The sequence below is a fragment of the Elephantulus edwardii genome, unplaced genomic scaffold (genome assembly GCF_000299155.1).
Source record: "Elephantulus edwardii isolate Elephantulus edwardi_28Jun2011 unplaced genomic scaffold, EleEdw1.0 scaffold00004, whole genome shotgun sequence".
NCBI classification, from domain to species: Eukaryota; Metazoa; Chordata; class Mammalia; order Macroscelidea; family Macroscelididae; genus Elephantulus; species Elephantulus edwardii.
Window position 1 is genome coordinate 16,155,056 of NW_006399754.1, and position 18,293 is coordinate 16,173,348.

The following is an 18,293-nucleotide window of genomic DNA, read 5'->3' on the forward strand; positions in this document are numbered from 1 at the left end:
GGCAGCATATGGTTGTTGAAATCTGTCAATTGGTATACTATTAATTCCCGGGGCCTTGTTTTTTGCCAATTTTTTCAGAGCAGCTTGAACTTTTTCCTTCATCACCACATGAAATTCTTTTGTGTCCACCAATTCCTTTTTGTATAGTGACACCGTATATTCCTTCCATTTTCTTTTAATAATTTGTGGGTCATTTCACATTCTACCGAAGACATCCTTAAGTATTGCCACTCAAGCCTTGAATTTCCTCTTCAGTTCCTTCAACTTAAGAAATGGTGAGCGAGTTCAGCCCCTTTGATTTTCTGACTCCAGCTCTGCACATTTCATTATAATACTTTACTTGGTCTTACCGCACAGCCCTTTGAAATCTCCTGTTCAGCTCCTTAATATCTTGATTTCTTCCCTTTGCTTTGGCTTCTTGGCAATAATATCTTGTAATATTCAGAGTCTCTTCTCACATCCATCTTCCTCCTTTGTCTTTATAGTAACTTTTTGCACTCTTCATGTATGATATTCTTTATTTTCTCCCACAACGCGTCTGGTCTATGCTCATTAGTGCTCAAGTTCAAGTGATGTTTTCAAATACAGATTGTTTTATTTTATCATTTTTGTGTGTGTACCGTCAAATTGAATCTGACTGTTATAGGAGGAGATTGTCCCTCCTGCTCCAGCAGAGCATCTGGTGGATTCGAACCGTGCGCTTCTGGGATTCCAGTGTAGCTTTCTGCTACTAGGACACCAGAGCTCTTCAAATATAGATTATTTTTTAAAATGCATACTTTTACTAGAACTTTTTTTGTTTTTCTTTCTTAATTTTGGTAAAATATTTTAAAGGAGTAGAAAATTTGGTTTCTGATAAATGAATTATAGGAAATTTTTCAATTGTATGCAATAAACTGGATTTACTATGAAAAATAAATTTTAAATTATATGAAAGAATACTAATAGGATTTAAGAGAGATGAATTCTTCAGGAAATAGTGAAATCTATTTGTAATAATTTAACCTTCATATAACTTCTTTCCATTATGCTTATATAAATGCATATATTTATTGCATTGCTTATCTAATTCTAAGTCAGTAAGATGAAAAAGAGCCAGTAATGGCAAACACTGAAGCTGACATAAGTGTTTAAAAAAGCTATTGTACTTAACCACTCCATATTGTATTGAATGAGTAAATAGCCCCAAGCTTAAGGCCATTACAGATGCCTATTAGTATTTGGGCTTGTTGCAAGGGGGGACTGTCCTTGGAGAAGGACATCACGTTTGGCAGAGTGGAGGGATGGCACAGAAGAGGAAGACCCTCAATGAGATGGATCGATTCTGTGATTAGGGTGGTGGGAGTGAGTGTGTTTGAGACAGCGAGGTTGGCTCAGAATAGAGCAGGGTTTAGGGCTCTTGTACATAGGGTCGCAGGTGACTTGATGGCACACAACAACATTAGTATTTAAGTGTTCTACACAACATTAGTATTTATGTATTCTATCTTACAATTTTTGGAAGCAATCAACAACAGTCTTACCATTACTGTTTAGAGACTTATTATATATTTCTTAGAATTCATCTTTAGCCTGCCTCCACCTCTTATTTCAGGAAGGGAAACTGAGCAGAAGTCAAACAGTAAGAAGTTCCCTTTAAGGAAGACCTTGAGGAATAACCCTGCCCTCACTAAGGAGATCCGGACCGTGCTGGAGCAGAGTTTGGTGGAGAAATTGGAAACCTTGGGGATTAATGCAGTAAGTTGATGTTTCGGAGGCTTGCAAATTTTGTTTTAGGGGAAAAAGGCCCATCTATTCTTGTCCCATTTGGAGACCAGCAGTTTATGGAACAAACACTGTGTTTGTCATGAAAGATGATATATTTATCATTCATGAGGATAAGACTCGCTGTGCGCCAGGCACCTTCCTAAGAGCCTTTACAAATATTAACTCACTTAAAACTCAGAATCAATCTTGAGATTTTGAGTGAGAGCCCCATCTACAGTTGATGGAAAGGTTTGAGTGGCTCTTTAAAGATCTCACAGTGGGTAGTGAAGGACCCAGCATTTGTGCCCACATAGTTGAGATGCTGTCCATGTTGGCATCTTTATCAGGAACTGCATTTCATGTTGTGCCTTGGATTGAATCCTTTCAGTGAATCAGATTCCACAGAGATTCTCTGATTCTCACGTATTTTTATTTAGAGAAATACAGAGCATAGCATTTCCTGTCTCAGCAGTGCTCACAGCGACAGCTCGGCAACGTACCTGCACTTTTGTATTGAGGTCTTGTCACCTGGTCCGTTGGAGTAGTTACTCCCAGGATGTCTCGTGACTGTTTCTCCTCCACTTTCCCACGAGGTGCCCCCAGCCCGTTGCTGTCTGTCGGCCCTGCCTCCCCTGCTCTGTGTTACCTGGTCCTCCTAAGCACATCTTGGGCTGTCGTTTTTATGGAAGCATCCCAAGCGTTTCTTCTATAGTGTTGTCTGGATTGAAACTAAAAACCTGTATGTTAGTTGTTGTTGTTGTTGTGTGCCTTTGAGTCAAAACCAACTCATAGCTGACCCTCCAGTGGGTTTTCAGAAGCAGTAAATTGTACAGGAGGAGCTTACCCACCCTTCTCCTGTAGCTGGTGGATTTGAACAAGGTGCCTTTAGGATTGGAGTACAGCTTCTTACCATTAGGTCACCAGGTCTCCCTTTTAAGTTAAGCAGATGAGTACAAACTGTGTCATCCAGGGGCAAGGTGCCTGGACCCATCTGGAAAAACCTCATTGTTTATGCTTAATGGATCCAACCCATCCTTCTGGCCCCCACTATAGCCTTCCCTGAGACCTCTAACCACTGCAGGCTCCTGTAGCCCCTCCCTGGGCCTCCTCTCGCCCCTGCGGGACTCACTCGGTCCTTTGCACACACGGCCGTGCATCATTGGCTAACGGTCCATACATGGTCGTTCACATGCCCTGTATGCCCCACTCGCCATGGGCTCCTTTCAGCTTACACAGTGTCACATGCTAGGGACTTCTTATGTGCAGCTGGAGCTCACGAAGGATGCACTGAAAGGCTTGCAGTTAGCCCTGACACATGCCCATAAAATAAAACACCTTCCCAGCCAGACGGATGAAGGTGACACTTTACTTTTTCAGGACGATCACGGTATTCCAAGCGACCAGTTTATCAGGGTGCTGAGAACGGTGGAATCGGCAAGACATGAGAGAGAAAAGCAGATGCCTGACATTCAGCAGATTCGCGAGTCCCTGGAGCACAAGGTCCACTCTCAAGCTCAGGAGAGGTATTTACGCTCTTCAGGTGAGCCTGCTGCCCCCAGCATGTGTGTTCCCTCTCTCCTGGCAAGAGTGGGAGTCAGGAAATCCAAAGTTTCTGTAAGCTTTCATTAAGATTAATTAAAAAAAAGAGAGTGGGAGTCAGCAGCCTCATTTTCAAATTTTAAAATGATTTCCAGTGGGGGAAATGTTGCATTGGCAACATTTGAATGTTAACATTTGAATTCTAAAATACAGGTATGTGCCAAAAACCTGTTTTCAAAGATATTTATGGATTTGGATATTAAACAGTTAATTGACATATACCTGTATAAGCTCTGGTTGTTGTTGTTCACAGCTTCAGTTTGCTTGGCTCCACGGTCAACACTCTTGGCACCAGCAGCCAGGAAATTAAAAGATGTATTGAGATGGGAAAGTCTGTTGTTAGAGACCTCTCCAAAGTACTAAAGAGCAATGGTGTCTCTCTGGAGACTAAGGTGCGCCTGATACAGGCCATGGTCTTTGCAATCACTTGTTATGCATCAGAGAGTTGACTAGGGAGTATAGAAGGAGAATTGATGCCTTTGAGCTGTGGTGTTGGAGAAGAGTATTGAGGGTACCATGGACTGCCAAGAAAACAAACAGATTCATCCTGGAGAGTGTTAAACCAGGCTACTTCTTGGAGGCAAGGATTCTGGGGCTTCATCTGACATACTTTGGACGTGTTGTAAGGAGAGACAGGTCCTTGGAGAGGGACATCATGCTTGGTAGGGTGGAGGGACAGCGCAGGATGGGAAGACCCTCTATGAGGTGGATTGATTCAGTGACTGGGATAATAGGGATGGGAGTGTCAGAGGCAGTGCGATTGGCACAGGATAGAGCAGGGTTTAGGGCTGTTGTCCATAGGGTTGCTGTGAATCGCAAACGTCTCGACGGCACATAACAACAACAATAACAGTATGTTTTGTGAATCAAGATGCTGCTTGATTTGGATGTTGGTGGACACCATGTTAAAGCCTTGTAGGAGGCCACTGGTAGTTCTCTCTGCTGCTGTTGCTGCTGCTGCCGCCGGAGGCTGAAAGGACAGGTGGAGGCTGGAAGGACAGGCGGGCAGCAGGCACAGCTGAGGGGGCTGCCGTGGGAGCAGGGCAGCAGCCCTTGCCCCCCACCCTGCCACACAAACCCCAGAGCTCGTGTCCAAACCAATGTGCTCTGCCTCCATCCAGTCATGGTCCAGTGCTGTGGGCTCTGGGTTTGAGATCTTTAAAGCCATTAATCCACGGCGACCCTGCCTCCATCCGGTTTCTGAGGCTGAAAATCTTCACAGGAGACAACCACCCATCTTCCTCCTGCAGAGTAACGGGGGTATTTGAACTGCTGGCCTTTTCAGTGAGCTTCTACATGCACTGCACACCAGAGCTCTTTTTAAAACTCTTGAGGGGGAAATCATAAGCAAATAGAGAGCTGCTTTCCAAAAATAAAACCTGATGAGACCATAGACTTGTCCAGAGCTGGTTGTTGCACAAACGGATATTATGAACAGTGAAGTGGCCTATATATATGTTAGGCCTTGATTTTTTTTTTTTTATAAAAGCTGGTAGTCTAGACTCTAAACTTTACAGACTTCTGTTTCTTTGGTGGTGAAGCCAGTAATACACAATTTACTTTTGCTTTTCACTCATGATCAGAAAGGCTGGGGAGGCTCACGCGCAGTGCTTTTCTTTCAGATAATCCTGGTGTTTTTCAAATGGACTATCTCTCATCGGTAGAAATCCCCAAATCGGTGCAGGTCCCTCGGAAAAGCAAGCATTTAGTTAGACAAAAACCTGTTTTCACTGATAACACATCAACTCCCAAGTGAGTATTTTTAATCCTAAAATTCTTCTACTGCTTGACCCAACAGCAATTAAACTCACAGTTCACACCATTCTCTTGTGGATACTGGGTGTTTTTTGAGGCTATGCAGATAACCAGTTCTATTAATGTAGAAATTTATGCCAAGTTATGTCATTCACTCAGTTGAAAAATATTTTTTCTGCTTCTTTTTAGAATTAGGAAAGTGACTATTGAAGATCAGCTCCCCAGAAAAGCTGCGCCTACTCCGTAAGTCATTGGGGGGAAGGTCATGTAATTAGCTCTTTTCACTAACACATTCCTTTCACAATAAATCAGCATCGGTGCTTCTTTTTCTTTTTAAATTTTATTATTTTTTGTAAGTGTACCGTCAATCAGATCTGACTATAAGAGGAGATTGCCCCTCCTTCTCCAGCAGAGCATCTGGTAGATTTGAACCGCATACTTCTGTGTGGCTTCTTGCCTCTAGGCCACCAGAACTCCGTTATTTTTCTTTTTAAAAAAAAATTTTTTTTTTTATTTTCTTGTGTTCCATCAAATTGGATCCGACTGGCACCGGAGATTACCCCTCCTTCTCCAGCATAGCATCTGGTGGACTCGAACCGCGTGACTTCAGCATTGCCGCACAGCTTCTTGCCACTAGGCCACCTGAGCTCCCTAGCATCTGTGGTTATTGTGGTTAACCAAAAGCTACGGTTATTAAACGCCATGCACATGTGATTTCTTACTTGCCATCGTGCTGTGGTGAGAGGCTGCTCCTTCCCTATCCGTTCCTGCTCAAGGCATTGCCATCTCCACCTGTGGCTTCCACCACCCCTGTGTCGTTTCTGTTGCCCGGCCACCAGTGTCAGTAATTTCAGTCAGCCTGTTTTAGTGAGTGATGTTGGGTTTTAAAGGCTGACTTGAAGATAATATGGCTTTACTCCAGATAATGCGTTTAGAGTTCTAAATCCTTGTGGAAGTTGGTAATGACCTCAGATCTTACTCTTGTGGGTTCTCTTGGAAAAACGGGAAATTTTAGCTCAGTCACTCATTGGATTATTCTATTAATTTTGTTGTTTACCTGCTTGGAGCCTCTGGTTTCTTTAGCTATTTTTTTTTTTTATAAAACAGCTTATTTTTGTGGGTAACGTCTACAGAGTGGTTGAGAATATAGTGCCTGACAGTTGGATACTCAGTAAATTGTATTATAGTTATTAACGTAAATAAATAAAATTAATTTTTTCACCATTAAATATCACCTTTTCAGCCTTTCTCTGGAGAGAGTGGTGTCATAAATGTTTATTCTTTGAGGCCTTGTAAGTGGAGAGAATATCGCTGATGAATCCTTCAGAAGTGCCTCTCGCGTTGGGATTTCCAGCTTGGGAACCTTGCGGGAGGGTTGCTGTGAGCAACCTGCTTGTCTCTGTGTGTTTTCCGATATCTCAGAAGAGCATCATTTCATGGACCAAAGTATAATAGAATCATCATTTCTTTAAAAGACTGCCACATTGCCTGGCATTTAAAGTTTTAGTAAATATTTACTAAATACATAGATGATAAAGGAGGCCTGTGGCACAGTGGTGAAAGCATTTCACTACCAAGTTAAAAGTCAGCAGTTCAAACCTACCAACAGGTCCGAGAGAGATGGATGGGACAGTCGGCTTCCCTGAATCCCTGTGGGGCAGGTCTGTCTAATGGGTCAGTGGTGTGAGTCAACATTGACTTGATGGCAGTAGGTTGGCTTGGGTTACTCCTGTCACTGTACATTTTAATTTTTATTGTTTTTAAATTTTATTTTATTATTTTTGTGTGTGTGTACCGTCAAATCAGATCTGACTAGTACAGGAGGAGATTGTCCCTCCTTTCCCTGGCAGAACATCTGGTGGATTTGAACCGTGAGCCTCTGGGATTGTAGTTGCAGCTCCTTGCCACTAGGCCACCAGAGCTCCCCTCACTGTAAGGACATTTTAAAATGAGGTGATAGTACAGATTCTACCTTAAAATCTTTTCTTTTTTAAAAAACAAACCTGCATTGGAAAAGTCTGCAGTCAGGAGCCTCACCAGTTTTTGGAGAGGCAATGGTAGCATTTTAAAGACTAAGGTTCATGTGATTCAGGCCATAGTCTGTTGAATCATTTGCTGTGCATCTGAGGGCTTGATAGAGAATAAGGATGAGGGGGAAAGAATTGGCACCTTTGAACTGTGGTTTTGGAGAAGAGTAAAGGAAAGCTCATGGATTTCCAGAAGAGCAAACAGGTATGTCTTAGAGAAGGTGCAGCCAGAGTGCTCTAGAGGCAAAGATCATCAGGCTTCGTCTCACGTACTTTGGGCATGTGGCTCGGAGAGGCTGTTCTTGGAAAGGGACATCATGCTTGGAAGGGTGGAGGGTCAGCAAAGGAGAGGAAAACTCAGCTGGTTGAGTGCGGTGACTGTTAGCAGTGGGCTGTCATATGTCAGAAATGATGAACATGGCACAGGATAGGACAGGGTTCAGATCTGTTGTTCATAGGGTCGGTATGAGTTATATTAAAATTGATGGCACCTAGCAACACCTTACAATTAAAAAAACCAAATAAAATGAGGATGTGTGTGTATATGTGTATATATGTATATGTGTGTATATATATATTTACACACACATCTAAATATATATAAGCCCTTTGTAACATGTAGAAGAAATCTAAGTTCTAGGTGATCCTATTTTAATAAGTAGAATTGTTTTCTTGAGAAAATGTTCTTTTTTTTTCTTTTTTAATTTATTTATTGTGTGTGTACCGTCAAATCAGATCTGACTGGTACAGGAGGGAAATTTTCCCTCCTTCTCCGGCAGAGTATCTGGTGGATTTGAACCATGGACCTCTGGGATTGCAGTACAGCTTCTTGCCACTAGGCCACCAGAGCTCCCTGAGAAAATGTTCTTTTGAGGAATATTTTTCTTAGGTGTATAAAAATCAAGACTTGCATTTGGATTCTGGGGTAAATGGTCCTTTCAGTGCGTATTGGTGAATATGCCGTGTGCTGACTCCAGAGTCCACCATGGTCTGATCTGTGGTCACACATCTTATGCTCTGTGGGGGTCATCTGGGAACATTACGAGTCATGATAGTTAAATACTGACGCATACAGAAACGGTGCTGTTTTGCTGTTGTCTATTCAGGACGCCCCCGTTTAGCTCCGAGGAGGAACTGGATGAGGACTACTTCATCCAGGCTTACACGTCGCCAGACCTACTTGCTGTGAAGTCGTCGAAGGTCACCAAGAACACCGCTGTCAAGGACTCCTCCAAGAGTGATACGGACTGGACCGAGGGCAGTGAAGCTGAGGATGTGGTCCTCCCTCCCAAGCCTACAGGTGATCTTTCTCCATTGGAGAAATTGTGGAAACTTTAATTAGGACGGTGGTTCTCAGCTCCGCATGGTTTTGCCCACTTGGCAGTGGCTGGGGACGTAGAATTGAGAGTCATCAGCTTAAGAGAGGAACTAAAGCTGTCATATGTGAGAAGGTGACGGCCACGGTGCTCCCCATGGATTTGGAATTAGGAAACTTGATGAAATAATTAGGTGTTATTGTTGTTTGATGTGTTATCAAGTTGACTGCAGTTCATTGCGACCTTGTGAACAGCTCTGGACCTTCCCTTGACCTGAGCCGTCCTCACCGTTTCTGACACTCCTGCTGCCCTCTTGCCACAATCTTGTGTCAGTCCATCTCACCCAGAGTCTTCCTCTCCTGTGCTGACCCTCCACCCTTCCAAGCATGCTGTCCTTCTCCAAGGCCTGCTCCCTCCTGACGACATGCACAAAGTATGAGAGATGAGGCTAAAATCCTTGCCTCCAGGGAGCAACCTGGTTTCACCCTCTCCAGGACAGAACTGCATGAAAAACTAAGAGTAAGAGAGTTTTAAGTTACAATTTAAAAATTGGATCTCCTGACAAGAAGGGCTTGCCCTGGCCCTCCACCCCTCAGAGACCAGGACTGGTTAAGATGTCTTCTGGAAAGGACCAAAAAGGCAGGGTTGTTTTGTTTTGTTTGTGTGTGTGTGTGTGTGTATGTGTGGGGGGGGTATGTGTATGCGTGGACAGTATGGTTTCTGTCCACCACCATTCAACTCCCATCATCCTGAGGAAGCAGCATAGCCAATATGTAAATGAGTGGCCTTTTCCTAGTAAAACATTAAAAGAACAGACAATGGGCCAGTTTTATCGCAGGGGCCCAAGTTTACCAGCCCTGGTCCAGATCAGTGCAGGATGTGCAGCTATAGCATGTCCTCCCCAAATGGTCCTGTGCTCACTTCTGGGACCCACCAATTCCTCCCCTGCATCAGGTCCCCCAAACCAAACTGCACTGCTGGTGTGCACGTGCTGGGGCTCGAGCGGTACCTGAGGGGCTTGTGTTTGGAAATATGTGCAGAAGTAGTGTATGCAGTTTCCACATGGAAGAAAGTTAAAGGCCTTATTGTTGTTATTCTTTTTTTTGCATATTTTCTTCCCTGCTCTCCAGCCCCTTCCCTGAATTTGCTTTTCTTTTAAGGTGGAGACCAGAACATATTTTATTTAACGGTTTATTAGTTTGCTTTACAGTTTTTAGGTATAGACCTCTGGTGTGAAGACTTTCACTTGAGCTGTTAACCTGGGCTTCACAAATGTGAGGGGGCCTGCCCTCCCTGACCTCCAGTCCCAGTGGTCCAAACGCAGGGGTAGAGACAGCTGCAGAGGTGATGGCAAAGAGAGCTCTAACCCCACCACCACGTCTGCCCGCAGTCGGCTCTGGTGATGGGACCTGAGCTCCTCATGAAGCCCGGTCACGCCACATGTGCTCTTGATCCCATCTCCTCGTTCTTTCTCAAGGAGACCGCTCGGAGAGTTCCACCCCTCTTCTGCATATCCACGTGCACCCCTCTCGTAGGTCTTGGCCGTCAGTGAATGAAAGCCTCTGGGCTTTCCCTTAAAACACCCCCCCCAAAGACTTCTAGTAACCACATATTCCCCTCCAAATGTTGTTGTTGTTGTTGTTGTTGTTGTTATGTGCCATCAAGTCGCCTGCGCCTTATAGTGACCCTATGTACAACAGCCCTAAACTCTGCTCTGTCCTGTGCCAATCGCACTGCCTTTGACACTCCCATCCCAATTACCCCAGTCACTGAATCAATCCACCTCATGGAGGGCCTTCCCCTCCTGCGCTGTCCCTCCACCCTCCCAAACTTGATGTCCCTCTCCAAGGACTGGTCTCTCCTTACAACATGTCCAAAGTATGTCAAACGAAGCCTCAGAATCCTTGCCTCCAAGGAACAGCCCTGTTTAACTCTCTCCAGGATGAACCTGTTTGTTTTCTTGGCAGTCCAGGGTACATTCAATACTCTTCTCCAGCACCACAGCTCAAAGGCATCAGTTCTCCTTCTGTTCTCCCCAGTCATTGTCCAACTCTCTGATGTATAACAAGTGATTGCGAAGACCATGGCCTGTATCAAGCGCACCATAGTCTTCAGAGACACACCATTGCTCTTCAGTACTTTGGAGAGGTCCCTAACAGCAGACTTTCCCATGGCAATGCGCCTTTTAATTTCCTGGCTGCTGGTGCCAAGACTGTTGACTATGGAGCCAAGCAAACTAAAGCTGTGTACAATCTCAATCTCTTCACCATCCATCCTGATGCTGCCAATTGGCCCAGTGTTGATATCACATCATTTTCTTTATACAAAGAGTTTTCTGTTTAAAAAAAAAAAAGGCGTTTTCTGTATAGATTGTATCTAGGACCTGTCCCTCATTCTCACATACACCCACTCCAGTCACACCGTTGCTTCTTCACACCCCGAGACCCTCCCTTGTCAAGGTTGCTTGGTGACACCATGTTGTTAAATCCAAGGTTCAAATCTCGACATGTTCGTGGCATTTGATAAAGTTGCTAATAGCCTTCTGGAGACATTGCACTTGCCTCTCATGACATCACACTGTCCTGGGTTGTACCTCACTCTCCTCAGCCTTGTCTGGTTTCCCCATGTGCCCCCAGCTCATACTGGTGGGGCATCACAGGGTTTAGTCTTTGGAGCTTTTACACTTATCAGTTTGTATCTTGGGCTTACTTATTGCCCATCCTCTGATGACCTCTAAATGTCCATCTCCAGTTCCAGCTTCTCCCTGAACCAACACCAGCTTCCAGCCAGAGAGACCTCTGCTGGGTGAACACGTAGTATCCAGCAGAGCCTTAACTTGTGCAAAACCAGACTCCTCCTCTCTTCTCTCAAGTCTGCTTCTTCCTGTCTGTCTGATCTCACCGAAGGCCAGGTGGTCCACTTGACCAGGTCCAGATCCTTGGGTCCATCCTTTGCACTCGTTTCTCACACCCTGCATCCACCTCTTCCACAGGGTCCTGTGGCCTAGTTTGTACAGATAATAAACAAAGGAAACGTTGTACACTAGATTTCCATGTGTTCTGTTCACTGCTGAAACTGTAGCACCAATTCCTGGCACATATTAGGGCACTTGGTAAATATTTACCGAATGAATGAATGCAGCAGAAAGAGAGTCACTGGTGAGTCATGTTCCTCCTGAAGCCAGGAGAGCACAGCAGTTAGGAACACATTTGGCTGTAAGTAGCAGAAGACCAAAAGGATCGTTACCTATAACAATCTCATCTCTCCTCTTTCATATAAGAAGATTCGGTGTAGAAGGTTCCAGGTCACGTGTTCACTCTGATAGCACATCAATACACGTCTTCTTACACCTTTCCACTGCCTTTAGCTGTATGTGTTGTTGTTAGGTGCTGGTCAAGTCGAGAACCCCTGGAAACCCTGTGAACATCTGATCTGAACCTTGTCCTGTCCCGTGCCGTCCTCACAACCTCAGATACACTCGAGCCCAGTGCTGAAGTCACTGTGTCAGTCCACCTGCTTGAAGGCCCTCCTCTCCTTCACTGTCCCTCCACTTTCCCAAGCACTATGTCCTCCTGCAAGGACTCTGCTAGCAACCTGCTCATAGTATGTGAATCAAAGCCTCGCCGTCCTTGCCTCCCAGGAGTGGTGGGTTTTAGCTGTATGTGGGGGACTGGGAAAGCAAGTGTTGAGCTTTCCTGCCTCCTGGTGCATGCTTAGGATGTCTGGTGGCTAATGAGAATAGAAGGAAGTTTGTGGGAGCTTCTAGGAAATGGACCATCTCCTCTCTCGACACAGGGAACAGCACTAATAACCACCTCTCTTTCTCTTTCTGGCTTGGCTGTTGATTTAATGCCTCACTCTGTGTTTGACCATCTCCTAACACTAAGGCAGTACACTCACGTATTAGAGGTTGTTGAAAGGTATAAGGAGCCCTGGATGTCACTGCTTCAGAACATGTCAGTTGGTTTTATTCCATTCATGCTTCACAATATTCAGAGTTTGCACAGCTTCAACTCTTTTTCAATACAGGCTGCAAACATTGTTTTAGAAATGAAGAATAGGAACAATTTTAAATACAAACCCTAACAGACTAATTTTTCTTTTCCTATAGGAACGGCCTTTAAAACGGGAACTGAAAGAGTTGACAAGGCCGTTTTAACTCAGAAAACTGTGAATAAACCAGTCGGTGAGGTCAGCGTTGGAGAGGCCTTCAAGAAAGAGTCACAGGAAGAGCTGAAGGTGACATTGCTGAGTGTCCCCGGATGAATCCAGCTTTTAACGAATGTGTCTTAGTAACTGTGTTTTTTTTACAGTGAAATCAAGGGCAAATCCAAACATGTAGTGAGGCAGAGGTTGAGATTTTTACCTTCCCATCCCCGCCCCCACCCCGATCAGTGAGACTGCATATCTATAGAGAGAGAATGTGACAGGTGTTCAGAATTGTGTCATGTGTATTGCCTGATGCTGCCAAGTCATAGGTCATTGATATAGAGAAGTCTATGACTGATTAGAACCAGGGGTTTCCAGAAACTTTCCCACATCCCTGGTGGCAGAGCAGGTGCTCTAAATGTTAGTGACTCCCAACCATGAAAAAGACTGGCAAGTCCATGCAGGCATCGGCACGGTGGGCTGTCGCGTGGGCTCGTCATGTTGGAGCCAAAGCAGCTCCGCGTGCAGGACTCAGTCGACTCCACGGTGAAGAGTCTGGAGAGAGAAAACACCCAGAAGATCCAGGGCCTCGTGTTCCAGCAGCGCCAGCTGCCGTGAGGAACCAGGCGTCCGTCCACGCAGCAGGTGCACCTGTGCAGAGAACACTGCAAGGCCCCCTTCACTCAAGCCCAGGCCCTGGTGACCAGCAACATGGAGAAGTTCCAGGACCATCTGGCCTGCTGTACCACACACTGCGACGACAAAGCCAAAGACTCAATAGATGCAGAGAATAAGGAGTTTCAGGTGAAACGGCAGCTAGAGAGCTGTGTGACCAGGTGTGTGGATGACCACATGCCTCTCATCCCATCGGTGACCAAGAAAATGAAGGAGTCTTTCTCATCCAGGAAAAGAAAAGTCTTTGCCAGTAGCTGTTGGAGAAAAGAGCAAGAATCTATATATTTAAAAAAAAATAGGAATTTGGATCTCTTAAGTTATAATTAAAGAAACAAAGATTGGCAGCAAATTTAAGGAATACGTCATTTGTCTTTGAATACAGTTCTAAGTTGTAACCCATACTAAGTAAAGTTGTAAAACCAATGCTCTGTACACCTATGTTTATCGTGGCTTTGTTCACAATAGAAAAGATTTGGAAACAACCTAAGTGCCCATCAACGAATGAATGGATAGAGAAGCTGTGGTATATTCACACAGTGGAATACTACGCTGCATTGAAAAACAAGGAAATCATGCAATATTATTCAAAATGGGTGACCCTGGAGGACATTATGCTGAGTGAAATATCTCAATCACAAAAGGACAAACACTGCATAACGCCACTGTTGTACAATGGGACTGACATCAGGGCTGGGATAAGAATAAGAAAAACTGGATAAATTATGCATATTGCATTGAAACAGAAGAGGGAGAGAACAGGTTAAATGAGATAGATGATAGGGCATTATGGTTGTCACAGGAGTCCAGAATGAAGGTTGCTTAGTTGAGTGTATTCAGGGTGGGGGTGAGGGGGAATAGTATACCAATGAAGGAATTTTTCTTTTACTTTTCAAAGAGCAAACTGGGCAAGGGAAGGGGCAGGGAGAAAAGTACAACAATGAATGTATGGAAATCCAAAGTCTCTGTAAATAGTTGTTAAAATAAAAAAGAAAAAAAAAGAAAGATTGGCAGTTTCCTCCTGTGAGGAAACTGGATGGGAGAGAGCCATGAATTGGTTTGACTTAAGGGGAGTGGCTTCCCTTGGCTTTCAAGATGCGTACTCCTACGTCCATCTTCTCCCACTGCAGGAGTGACCAGATCAGGGATCCTTGTTTCGTTCAGCTGCTCAATCCAACTGAGAGGAATGGTCAAACAGTATTTGTCCTCACGAGACTGAGCTAGTTCACTCAGCATAACGCCCTTTGGACTCTCCCATGTTATATGTTGTTGTTGTTATGTGCCGTCAAGTTGACTGTGACTCATAGCGGCCCTACATACAGCAGCTCTGAAGCCTGCCCTGTGTCCCTGACCCCTGTTACATAGTATTTTGCAAAACCGATGCTCCTTAGTGTACTGCATAGTATTCCACTGTGTGAATGCCCCATAATTTCTCAATCCATTTTTTGATGGACGTTGGGGTTTTTGTTTTCTTTTGTAAATAACGCTGCTTTTATGAACAGAGGCATACAAGCTGGGTCATATGATATTTCTATGTTCAGCCTTTTAAGGAAATGCCAAACTACCTTTCAGAATGGTTGTACCATTTTACAATCAAACCAGCTGTGCACAGAGGTGGAAGTATAACTAGTAAAATGTGGAAGAAAGTCCAGAAAGGGAGAAAGGGAGGGGAGGAAGTCACGAGGTTGACAGAGTTTGGTTAGCAGGGGGTGGTGGGGAGTGAAAGAAAGAATTAGGAAAGATCCAGTGGAGACCTGAAAAGATAAGGTAAAAGTAGGCACAGAGAGATGAATAGTGATTGATTTTATAAAACTATGTGAGTGAAACACAGTGTGGACATAGGAATATAAAATGCAGTATATATGAAAGATACACAAGGTATACAAATTCGGTGTGCAAACCAAAAATTAAAATAAAGCAGGGGAGGGAAAAAAAGAGGAACTGTGAGTTTTAACATGAACTCCTTTAGGAAACTTGTCTTCTTTGTATTTCTTTTAGTGCACAGACGTGGATGATGATGACTGGGACATATCATCCTTAGAAGAAGATAAAGTTTTGGGGGTGAAAGCTGAGAAGGACCAGAAGGAACCTCCTGCCGTGAAGAATGAACCAAAATCTACTCACGTTGCAAGTGCCTGGGGTGCATCCAACCCAAACAGACCAAAGGGAGAAGGTGGGTGGGCGGCCTCAGAGCCCAGTGAGAGCTCGGTCCGCTTCCGGTTACAGTGGCTTATAAATCTGTGCTTGAGCTGTGTTAGTACCACGTCAGAAGAAACACTGCCAGATAACAGCGAGCTTGGTGGCTTGTTGTTGTTATGCTGATTATTTTATTGATTTATTAAAGAGAGATTTGGGATTTCTTTGCTCTACCATCATGGTTTTCTGGAGGACCATCATCTTGCTATTTGATGCCAGCTACTAAATTCCAGATTACTGGGGTCTTGATGGTCCAGTTCCTCTGGATGGTGGTGGTTTCTGATACTTTTTAAATGTTTTTTTAAAAATAAGTACCAAAGATGCATAATTTACTGACTTTCTTCCTCTGACATACTTTGAACATGTTGTAAGGAGAGACCAGTCCTTGGAGAGGGACATCGTATTTGGGAAAGTGGAGGGAAGGTGCAGGAGAGGAAGACCCTCGATGAGATGGATCGATTCTGTGATTGGGGTGGTGGGAGTGAGTGTGTCAGAGACAGCGAGGTTGGCACAGGATAGAACGGCCTTTAGGGCTCTTGCACATAGGGTCACTATGAGTCGCAAGCGACTCAACAGCACCTAACAACAGCAACAACTGGTAAACTCAATCTTCGGTCTTGAAAAATGTTATTTTTTTTGAAAATGCGTGTGGCCCACAGACATGGGCTTGGTTCAAGGTGTAGAGATGTTTCATGCTGATACTGTTAACAGTTTGTCCATTGCTGTCTTTTTTATATAAGAATTTACGTTCTGTTTTTGCCCCTTCTAGCTGGGACCAACCCTGTGTCCCAGATTAGAACACTACCTTTTTTTTTTTTTTTTAAGTTGGACATGGTCCCTTATGTTCTGTGAAGATAGGTGAATACTAGGTTTGCTCTCACCTCCTGACACACCTCATTCCCCCCTTCACTATGTCTGGGCTCCCTTTGGCAGTTGTAAATGAACGCGTGCTGTCTCCATGTCTGCTCTGCGCATCTCAGCATTGTTGTCTGTTAGAGAGCTGAAGCCCTTGGTGCCTCTCGCTGACACTCCTCCCACCCCACAAGCCGGCTGTGCCTTTCTGTGCTCACTGCCATTCATTACGTCTGCCTTTCCCCTTTGGAACCGGCATCATTTGTGTCATGTCTTTAGACTGATCCTGATAGATAAGAACCACATTTACCTTATGCTGGCTTTGTGTCACTGCACAGGGCCAAGAGGTGGGCCCAAGTACTTGACTCCTCGTCCAGGCCCAGGACTCCTCAAGGACACGTCCTTAGGGTCACACTGCAGGGGACCTCTCCATAGGCACGACGTTTCCACAGGTGCTTTCAGTGGCTCAAAGTTACGGCCCTTTTCAATGAACTTCATATTCAAGTTCAGGGCTCTGGTGGTGGTGTTGTGCTTAATGGTTCAGTCCACTAACTGCGAGTTTGACAGTTCACCAGTTGTTCACGCGGAGAAAGGTGGCTGGTTTCCTCCCTTAAAGCTTTGTTGTCGTTCTGTGCCATCGAGTCCCAGGCAACCCACAGTAGGTTTTCAGAGGCAGTTGGGAAGAAATTGCCCATCTTTCTTCTGTGGAGCGACTGGTGGATTCAAACCGCATGCCTCTGGGACTGCAGCACAGCTCCTGACCACGAGGCTGCCAGAGCTCGTGTGGTGAAAGCACAGATCTCAATATACAGAACGTGCATTCTTATTTAAAAAAAAATAAAGATTTTCAGTCTCGGAAACTCAATGGAGGGCTATTTGGAATCAGAAAAAACTCGCCAGCAAACAAGGAGCCTGGTGGTGCAGTGGTTAAAGAGCCGTGCTGCAGCTGCAGGAAGTCACAGCTGCTTGATGGGGGGAGATGTGAGGGTTGCTCCCAAAGGTTTACAGCCTTGGAACCTCCTGGGCAGTTCCCCGCGACACTACAGGGTCACCAAGTCAGAAGCCATGTGACGGCAGTGGGGTTGTAGCTGTTAGAATCTAGGGAATGTGTGGTCCCTCCCGGCTTCATGAAGTTTATTTAGAGTCTTCCCCTTAACTATAGACCCAACCAGAGGGGAACTAGAACGACAGGCTGGATCAAGCACATTATACATCTCGGCCCTGGGTCAAGTACTGCAGAAGGGCCCTGGGCTGGTGTCCCCGGGATGTGGCTGCTGCCTGTCCCCAGGCATTAGGGCTGCCATGTCACTGGGAAGGGCTCCCCAACTCGCAGGAGCTGGAGAGGGGATTCCTGACAGCTTCAAGCACCAAGGCATCAGCTAGAACGTGACGTGACAGGTTTTCGCAAGCTTGGTGATGTTCTTGTTTAATCATGGGGTCTTGTCTTCTTCCTCCCCCTCTCTTCCCCTTCTTCCCCACAGGACATCAAGAAAATGAATTAAGCACATTAAAAAACAGCTTAGTGTCTGTGAGTGATTGGAGTGACTCCTCCGACATCTAGGTAAAATCGCCGAGGACCGAGCTGCTTCCTGAAGCCACCAGTATTGCAGCCTCACAGTGTTCATTCCAGCTGCCAGCCTCCCCGGGCATAATACCGAGACCCACGAGGATCTCCCACCCTAACAGGGAAGCCCCTCAGGACGGGGTCTGCACCCTCAGAATGGGGTCTGCACCCTCAGAACGGGGTCTCCACCCTCAGAAGGGGGTTTCCATCCTCAGAAGGGGGTCTCCATCCTCAGAAGGGGGTTTCCATCCTCAGAAGGGGGTCTCCATCCTCAGAACGGGGTCTCCAGACTCAGAATGGGGTCTTTACCCTCAGGACGGGGTCTGCACCCTCAGAAGGAGGTTTCCATCCTCAGAAGGGGGTCTCCATCCTCAGAATGGGGTCTTTACCCTCAGGACGGGGTCTGCACCCTCAGAA

General features: G+C 45.3%; 1 protein-coding gene across 1 annotated transcript in view; it reads left to right on the top strand.

Moving 5' to 3' along the window:
• Window positions 1-17,873, top strand: part of DZIP1 (DAZ interacting zinc finger protein 1) — a 71,504-nt gene extending 53,631 nt beyond the window's left edge. The window contains exons 14-21 of the mRNA XM_006879626.1: window positions 1,595-1,737; window positions 3,124-3,286; window positions 4,968-5,097; window positions 5,290-5,343; window positions 8,234-8,427; window positions 12,555-12,682; window positions 15,263-15,437; window positions 17,794-17,873. Of these exons, the coding sequence (XP_006879688.1) occupies window positions 1,595-1,737; window positions 3,124-3,286; window positions 4,968-5,097; window positions 5,290-5,343; window positions 8,234-8,427; window positions 12,555-12,682; window positions 15,263-15,437; window positions 17,794-17,873 (1,067 nt within the window). The remainder of the gene's footprint in view (window positions 1-1,594; window positions 1,738-3,123; window positions 3,287-4,967; window positions 5,098-5,289; window positions 5,344-8,233; window positions 8,428-12,554; window positions 12,683-15,262; window positions 15,438-17,793) is intronic.
• Window positions 17,874-18,293: the final 420 nt, after the last annotated feature.